At 32.0% G+C, this 9,734-nt stretch overlaps 1 protein-coding gene across 1 annotated transcript in view; it reads left to right on the forward strand.

Moving 5' to 3' along the window:
• The window catches only part of LOC106461145 (leucine-rich repeat-containing G-protein coupled receptor 5-like), an 89,660-nt gene that overhangs the window by 55,190 nt on the left and 24,736 nt on the right, over positions 1–9,734 (forward strand). Inside the window, exons 4-8 of the mRNA XM_022388292.1 lie at positions 1,514–1,585; positions 2,737–2,880; positions 3,271–3,342; positions 3,758–3,829; positions 9,435–9,503. Of these exons, the coding sequence (XP_022244000.1) occupies positions 1,514–1,585; positions 2,737–2,880; positions 3,271–3,342; positions 3,758–3,829; positions 9,435–9,503 (429 nt within the window). The remainder of the gene's footprint in view (positions 1–1,513; positions 1,586–2,736; positions 2,881–3,270; positions 3,343–3,757; positions 3,830–9,434; positions 9,504–9,734) is intronic.

Below are 9,734 nucleotides of genomic sequence, written 5' to 3' on the forward strand. Positions count from 1 at the left end.
GTCAAACGTCTTCAACGGTCTTTTCCATCTCAAGGTTTTGTAAGTATTGAAATACATACATAAATACTACATATATGTATAAATACGTATTAAGTCAATTTCAAAAGTTAGAAGGGCATTTTTAACCTGGATGGAAGTGAACAATTTGTTTTCAATGAACAGATGTTACCAAACTTAATGTGCTTAACAGCTACGTGTTGGTAACATCAGTTCTTCAGCTTGTCAATCTAATAAACTAGTTCATATAGTCAATAATGTAATTGTAATTTCAATATTCTTTTCTAGAAACTGTAATGGTGTTAAATTTTCCCATATATATACACATATACATTTAGATAAAATTTATACAAAATATATATTGCAAGGCTATTTCTCTTAAACAGCAGTTTTCATAATTCTAACTGTCGAGTGAATTTTAAGGCAAATTATAGTTCTTTGAGCTTGTAGTGAGGCTGATCCACTCATTCTTACTTTTTCCTTTGTTGTACTTCGAATCACCCCCAGTGGATCAGAGGTACGTTAGAAGGCCTATAACGCTAAACCTGTGGTGGGCACAGCACACATAGTCCATTTTCGATGACGAGAAACCCACTTTGAGTCTAAAAATGGCTGGAGACGCCTTGAATGAGTAATGAAAAACTTTAATATAAGTTTAACATAACAGCAGATGTACAACGTTTCGACAAGGTCTCGTACCTGATGATGACAAAACCTTGTCGAAACGTTGTACATTTGCTGTTATGTTAAAGTTATATTAAAGTTTTTCTTCATTACCCATTCAAGCCGTCTCCAGTCATTACATAGTCCATTGTGTAGCTTTGTGGTCAACAGTAAGTCCCCTGGTAGGAGAGCGGTAAGTCTACGCTAAAGTCTGGGGTTCTTAAAATATCGAATACTCGACTGATTTTTTAATTATTTAACTGTTTTTGTTCATTGATTTTTATGAACAAATGATTATAATATTATAATTAGATTATAATATTAGATTCTCAGCTGCCTTTACTTTTGCATACTTTTCGTTTTCATAACTACAGAAATTCAAGTTATGTTTGTTACATTAATGTTACAAGAAACACGATTTTAGGCCGATTGATGCAGTTGATTTTACAGAATAAAAATAAACAGTTTTTACTATTGCTTATAAGAAACTATTGATAATAAAGACGATTTTCTCAGTTTTAAGTAGTATAGAGTAAAGATTTGTTCTATCTATTAACGTATATTTTATTGTCATGTTACGAGTAAATCCAAATCTGATGGTTTAATATTCTTCAACCCCATTGTCTGTGGTGGTCATCCCTTATCAACTGGCTTTTTTTTCAGTAACAGTAATCAGTTTAACTACCGAAGTAATTAAAGTGTGTCCACATTTTTTATAAGGTTAATGTAATTAGATTTTTAAATTCACTTTTGTAACTTAAAAAATCGTATTTCAAAATAAATAAATATATATATATATATGTGTGTGTGTGTGTGAAAAATTAATTAGTTTTTATTATTATTTAATATTTAGATCTCTGCAAAACAATAAATTTGAGAAAGTACCAGAGGAAGCGTTACGTGAGGTTCCAAGTTTAGAAATACTGTAAGTGAAATTAAAAGATACTGACAAGTTGTTTTAATAAATGATTTAACTAGTTCTTTACTGGTTGCCATTTTGAAATAATATTAGAATATTAAAAAGGATAATAAGCTTTCAGCATATTAAATTGTGCTGCAAACATTTACTAAACATGTAATATATTTATATAGACGACAGTTGTGACATTTCATATAAGAAATATTTGTATTATAATTATGATTTTGTAGATAGGTTACGAATATTTTAATTTTTGACTGAAATAATTAAATTAAAAACGTAAACCTTTCATCTGTACGTCCCCGGTGGCTCAATGATAAGTCTGAGGACTTATAATGCTCAAAATCGGGTTTCATTATCCGCGGTGAGCAAAGCCAAAGCACAGCATTTTTTTTAACTTAATTTGTCCTCGCGATAAATAACAGTTTTTATAGTGTAGTAATTATTAATATAACTAGCTGAATTTTCTATCGTTCTAAAAAGAAAGGTTTCAAGACTGAACAACTTTACAGCTGACCCAAGTTCCCAGTCCATGTCGGACAATAAGGCATACTATATAACGAGCTAAAAACTGCATTTTCAAACGTATCAGGTCTAATTAAATGTAAAATACGAAACATGATACTTCACCTACTGGAGTTAAGGATGTTATAGATGAGGATACCAACCCAGTGGCCCCCCAATGGCACAGGGGTATGTCTGCGGACTTACAACGCTAGAAACCGGGTTTCGATACCCGTGGTGGGCAGAGCACAGATAGCCCTTGTGTAGCTTTGTGCTTAATTAAAAACAAACAAACAAACAAACAACCCAGTGCAGAACTTATTAATAAAACCTCCTGCCAGGTCAGTTCTGAATTGAACATAACATGGGTTTTGTTGTCTCATTTGAGTTAGGATACTTCTTCTCATAATGATGTTATTCATTTAAAACACTAACTAATACATATAGTCAATGTTGACTGATAAAAAAAGCTGTTCACTTGAACGAAAACCTCTGAATAATAAAGCCAGACCTGTCGTGATTTTCACGTTTCTGATCTATGGTTTGCCAACTTCAGTTTTTAAGCTTGTTAATTTAATAACCTACTTAGTATGATTGATATTATAACTGATATTTTCATTTTACATGCCTTTGAAAACTCGATTTTATTTCAGATACAGTAATGGTAATAAAATCTTACATATTCCTGAGGGGAGTCTGTCAAATTTAAAAAATTTGCAGAGGTTATGGTTAGACGGAAACCTCCTGACGGAAATTCCAGTGGCAGCACTAGCGAAAGTACCACAGTTGCAAGCTTTGTAAGTAATTATCACATTACACTAGATTGTTTGTTTATTCCAGTGGCAGAAATGTATAACTAATATCAAGTGCTCCACTTCTGCACTCTATCCCATCTGCTAAGTAATAAATATCACGAAATATATGAACTTCCTAGAGATGCTTTAGTCGTACACAAAATCAAATGTTTATATAATTCTTTCTAGTTATTGTATTTCAAAACTTTATCAATATACTTAAATATTATATTAGCAAACTGTCACACAATTCTCATAAATTTGTAGTATTTAGTTTCATGTAATTTTCTTGGATAGTTGAGGCTTAATGTTTTGTTTCAAAGACTATCTGTACTGACAAACTAAAACGTCTCGTTATGTTTTTTACAAGTTCTAATTATATTTTTTTAATAGAAATCTAGCTGCCAACAAAATTCAAACAGTTCCAAATTATGCATTTGAAAACCTGACAGACCTTGTTGTCCTGTAAGTATCTCTACGTTTGTAAACCAATTTATAAAATAAGTGTATCACAGAACAATATTCTAAGATATCATTTTGTATCTGTGTAAAGATACTGCATTGCGTATCAAAACTTTCTTTTCTATTTTTCTTTACGGATTAGCAAAAATAGATTTAAAGAAAGATGGCACTAGCGTGTTTATAACGTTTTGTTATTTATACCTTAATATTTACTTAAGATTGGGACTTCCTTCTCTTTATCAAGTTCGTTAACAAGTGGCGCCATAGGTTTATTGTGCTTTATAATAAGCATCTTCTATATAAGTGTATATGCTTTGTAGACGGAACACCATTACAATAAGTTCACATTGATTAAAGCCACTGACGGAAAAAGTTGTTGTATTTTTTTTTCCATTATATTTCCATGTTCTTTATACAGGATACTTCAAAAGAACGACATCAATGTTATTGAAGAAAAAGCTTTCCAGGGTCTTTACTCCCTTAAGGTTCTGTGAGTACTATTAAATATATTTTATATAGATATTCCAGATACCTTTTTTGAGGTTAGTAACTGGTTAACTAGAGAAAATATGGTATTGTGTCGATTACTGCAGCATAATCCAGGGTGTGAGGGAGAAACGTGTAATGCCATGGATAAATTGTGAAATATGTACATAATCCACTTGCTCTGTCAGGTCACGTTCGCGAAGCTGAAACACAGAAATGGTTTACTGTGGGCTTTGCTTCCTCAGCAAAGTGGTCTAAAAGGAAGTGTGATGATTAGTAAAAGTATGCTTGACTGAAGTGACTACTGGTTATATGTAACGTATGTCCTCGGATGTGCTGTATCACGTAGAAATAAATGTAGCGTACTGTAGTTAACATGATATTATTAGATTTTACTTTTTGAATCTGGAAATTTAACTGACTGTATATTTGTGTCTCCGCAAGGAGATGTACTGTATTTCTGTTGTTTCTTGTTCTTCCAAACACATTTTGATCGACCCCCCATTCCTTAATTTCTAGACGGATTAACTTGAAACTTGGTAGGATTATACCTTGGTCCAATAAGCCCAAACATCTTTTTAGGGATGTTATGGGATCAAAGACAAACAATCCAAATATTTGTATTTTGGGCTCTTGTGCGCTCATACAGCAATAAAGATGAAAACTGCCATAATTATAAACTTTCATGCGTCCAACACATTAACTGACAAAAAAGTTGTATTTGCCCAGTTGAATCTTTTTAGGGGGAAATAGCTCACAAAAAGCATAATTTTGTAGTTTTTTGGTCAAGTACTCGCAGTATTGTGACAAATTTACATAGAATTTGGTACAAAGATACTTTTCTACAGGTACCACACATGGACAAACAAAAATGGAAGACTTGCCCATTTATAGTAATTATAGGAGGTCAAATATTGGTTTGTATTTTTTACTCTTGGTAAAGTATTAGATATATTTAGACATTATATTACTTCGTTCTCTGTTGATAAGTTTCACGAGAAAGCTCCCATGATCCCATGCAAAGAGCTTGCCTGTAAAGTAAGAGAAGGTCTTAGATATAATTGAAAAGGCCAAAATTCGAGGGCGAATGCAACATGTCTCTGCCATACAATCCGAACATGACCAATTTTGACATCAGAGAAATTGAAAACTGTTTATATCACTGCTTGAGACATGCAAGAAGGTATCTTTGTACCAAATCCCGTGTTATTTGGTTGACATACATGTGAATAGTTCATGAAAACTCCAAATTGTGTTTTCCTCGCTAAAAATTAAGCAAAAGACAAAAACTCAAAATTGTCTGTACCTCCGTTTGGGACCTATAAAAGGTATCTTTTTATCAAATTCTATGTAAATTGGCCAAAATATGGTGAAACAACACTAAGATTATGCTTTTTGTGGCATCTTCACTCCCCCTATAATTACTAAAAATGGACAAGTCCGCCATTTTGGTTTGCCAATGTGTGAGACCTGTAAAAAAGTATCTTCATGCCAAATCCCATGTAAATTGGTCAGAATACGGCAGAGTAATTGGCCTAAAACTCTACAATTGTGCTTTTCATGAGCTCTAACCTCCTAAAAAGATTCAAAATAGGCAAACTTAACTTTTTTGTATATCAATGTGTTGTGTGCTTGAAAATTTATCTTCTTCATTGCTACAAATATGACTGCACAGGAGCCCAAAATATACATTTTCTGGTTGTTTTACCTTAGAACCCATAAAAACCTTAAAAAGGTATAAATAACAAAAATTAAAAACGCATTTGGGCGTATTGAACCAAGGTATAACCCTATCAAGTTTCAAGTCAATCCGCTGAGAAGTGAAAGAATGGCGGTCCATCAAAAAGTGTTTGGAAGAAAAAAGAAGGAAGAAACGATAGAAAAACAGTATATCTCTCTGTGTAGACATAAATATGGATAATTGATGAAACTTTGAAACCACGAAAGACCACAATAGTGGTTAAATTATAATTTAAAATATCCGATAATCGTAGCATTTTCGGATGATTGGCTTTTCGTCATTAGGGCCATTAGACACCAAAATTAATAACACAATTACTTATCAAGAATAGAAAAATAACCTGGAGAAAAACCAACAATAGGAGATTGAGAAAATAATTGTTTTATTTCTTTGCTTGTTTTAAAAAAAAAGCAACATTAGGCTATCTGATGTATCCACCGCGGGAAATCAAAGCCCAGATTTTAACGTTTGAAAACCGGAAATGTACCGCTGTTTCATCGGAAGACGAATAGCTGTTTTAAGCAGATTTTACGATAAAGTAGTTACATATTGGTAGAAACATCAAAAAGTTTAACAACAACACAAAATGCCAGCCTCAAACAATCTAACACTAGGAACCTAAAACAATTTTTTCTCAAGAGTAGAAACATAATCTAGCGAAAATAAAACTATTTTAAACAGCAATTAAAGTGTTGTTAATATTAATTAGTTACGAATAAAAAATGTCAAATATATATATATATATATATTGGTCAACGCTTAAGTTCATTATACCTGTTTACAAAATGTTTGTCGTTTTTCTCACGAAGTACGTTGCAAACCTCTCTGTAAGTTCATGAAAATAATTTACCAGTTTTTTTTAACAAACGCAATGAAATTTTCTATGCAATAATAAATAAATATAAAACTGAGTAAGACAACATCATTTTAAACAATGTAAAGCTAAAATCATCATTATATTGAATAACCCCATTTTTAGATCTACTCTTGACCATTCCATCTACATCTTGGTTCATTCGGTTATCAAAACTATGGTTAAATATAATGTAGATAGGTAAATTTACTTGATTGTTTCTTTCAGCCGTGGGGGCGTCATAATGTGGCTGTCAATCCCACTATTCGTTGGTAAAAGAGTAGCTCAAGAGTTGATGGTGGGTGGTGATGACTAGCTGTCTTCTCTCTAGTCTTACACTGCTAAATTAGGGACGGTTAGCGCAGTAGCCCTCGTGTAGCTTTTCGCGAAATTCAAACAAAACAAAACAAACTTATCTTAATTCTAATTTATCTACTTATGAAATGGCCAGTGTTTAATTTAATTTTTCCTAATTCAATTATTCCATTTATCAAATGTAATTTATTACCTCTATGTTTGTAATCTTTATTTTTTTTTCTCTGTTTTGTTGTTATGTCCTTTCATTAGTTTCGTTCCTGTCTTTTCCCGAACAGGAAGTCGATGTATAAAAACCTGTTACAAATAAAACCACTTTCCATTACTACAACAACTTAGACATTATCAGAGTTCGACCCCATAGTACCTCATAAAATTTTTGAAAACTAGCCGCGACCCGCAAAATATTTATGGTAGTTTTCTTGCCCTTTGTTTGAATTTTTCTTATTCTATCATTTTCAAGCAAACCATTTAACCTACGCTTTTTTGCAGGCATTATGTGTTAGATCGATAAATCCTGGTCTATTTAAAAAAATTTACGTGGTCAGACAAACAAACTCACGTAGATGTAACTTTATTTGATAAAACTACACATAAAGTAAACAGTAAAGTATAGTAATGATATTTATAATAGTGAAGAGAGTATGAAACAATTATAAGCGTTCAGTGTATGACAAGGTGTAACAAAGAAACTCACAAAAACGAAGAATAAAACCATCCGTACCAAAGAAAAAGTAGCTAAAAGGTGTTTTTAGCAGTCTATGAAACGAGCCAAAGCTAAGTCATTGCAATGTAAAGTAAATGTAAAGTTGTAATGAAGACCAACTTAGCTGCATATGCAGAAACGTCTGAATGCGTGTTCACAAAGAGATAAACATCTGGTTTTGAACGAATTGTACATGCGTATTTTAGACCAAAATAGGTCGAGAAAGCCCATAATAATTATATTTAGTGTAATGTTAATTTTTTTAGGAAATTACACGCGGATTAAGTGTTGTTTGTGTAAAATACTTTGCAAATACAAAAACTAAAGTTGAAATCGAAGCTAGCCGTCACGTGATGACAACGAAATTGTGCCGTCGTGTACCATACGCGTTGCATTGAAAAGTTTGGCTAAGCAGAAAACAGGTAAGGTGATTCTGAATGGAAAAGCCAATATGCAATCTGGACTCATCGGACAAAGGCCTTTTTAACGATATGAGAGTTGTAGCGTTTGATTGAGAAATTTGCGAGAAAAGTTCCGGACAAACAAACAGACAAATGCAAGTGTATATTTATATAGATTACGAGTCTAAAAGGCTTCTGTATTCCATCCATACACAAAAAAACTGATTACTGCCAAACACATCAGCCAAGTAGTTTATTCGATCAGTGAATAAATAAGAATTTTCTTTTCGATATCAAAACTAGAGTTTGCAGTGACTTAGACATCACGCAGATAAAAAAATAAAATAAAAAGGCTTATTGATCTTCTATTCCCAATTACTAAAGCCATTAACCCTGTCTCTGATATCAGTGATCTTCGACTTTTAATAATTCATCCCTCCCAAAAAAAGGTTATCTTCCTCTATTGATAAGTTGCTACCAGTTGTTTCTGTCTAAGCTTTTTTAAGAAAGTTCTTTTTTAATTTTCCACTTATTTTTAAATATTTTATAGCTATATATTTGTCTATACTTTTTTATATTTATTTCTGTGATCGTTATATCTAATAAATAATAAGTTTTGTTTTCCACTTTTGAAAACATGCATTTATTATTATTCTACTTTAAGATTTTTTTCTAATGATCCTTTTTTTATTACTTTCTTTGGTTCATACTCTTCTTCAGTTCTGTTTGATCCAATGGTTAGCATACCAGTCTGTGTATCCGAGTGGTTCTGGTTTGAGTCCTAGAAATTAGCACTTAGCAATTTGGAATAGTGGATGCGTTAGATAGTCAAATCTTAATATTCTATTAAAGCAACCCTAATGTGAATGGTAGGTATTGCTGATAACCTGCATTTCTCCTGAGGTATGAGTTACAAATTAGTGATGGCTAACACAGATAAACCTTTGTATAACTTTGCGTGAATGTTTGGAACAAACGGCCCTGTTCGTTTACTCTGGATATGTTATACCTGTCAGATGATATATCACGTTTCAAAAATAAAATTAGGAAACTATAGCATTGACTCTCCAGACCAGTTTGTTTTTGTGTTTTTAAGGAATTTAAGCTAAATATATCCGTGTCTCGTGTGACAGTTTGGCCAACCAAAATAATTTGAATCCTACCTAGCAGGCTCTAATATTTCTTTTTTTTGTTATTATTTAAACTTTTACAGCAAATATTAACTAGAAGGATATAACAGGGGCATGAGTAGCTTTCATGCTAAACGTGTAAACAGGGGCGTCTTATTAACAGAACAATGAATCATTTCATTTATTTATAAGCATTGTGTTTTTAATGACAATATTTCAATTGATGACCTATAAACATTTCATGAAACCTTAGATACTAATGTAACTGAAATAAAGTCAATTTTATTATTAAATCAGTTACAGAGTTAAATAAACCGTAAAAAATATTATACAATTTTTGCGTTTTTATGTGCAACATGCGTATAGTTATTTCTGTTCTTATCGGTCTGAAGCAAATTATCACTTTCTTGTTGTTGTTTCTTTTAAAGAAAAAACATTTAGTAATTAATGTAACAATTTCTAGGGAAATAAATAGCAACAAATTGGAAAAGCTTCCTGTAGCCATAAAAAGTCTTCCTCGTCTACGAGAATTGTAAGTCTTCATTTTATTCATAATCATATTTTATTATTCCATGCAATTAATTCTAACATGTAGTTGCCAGATAATTAGCAGCTCGTTTATCAGCAGGTAACATTAGCATCAACGAATATGAACATAATAAGTAGATTAAACCTTTGAAAAACTAAGTCATTTTTAAATTCGTTTAATATATATACACACACACACATATATATATATATATATATAGAGAGAGAGAGAGAG

The sequence above is a fragment of the Limulus polyphemus genome, unplaced genomic scaffold, assembly GCF_000517525.1.
Source record: "Limulus polyphemus unplaced genomic scaffold, Limulus_polyphemus-2.1.2 Scaffold37, whole genome shotgun sequence".
Lineage (NCBI taxonomy): Eukaryota > Metazoa > Arthropoda > Merostomata > Xiphosura > Limulidae > Limulus > Limulus polyphemus.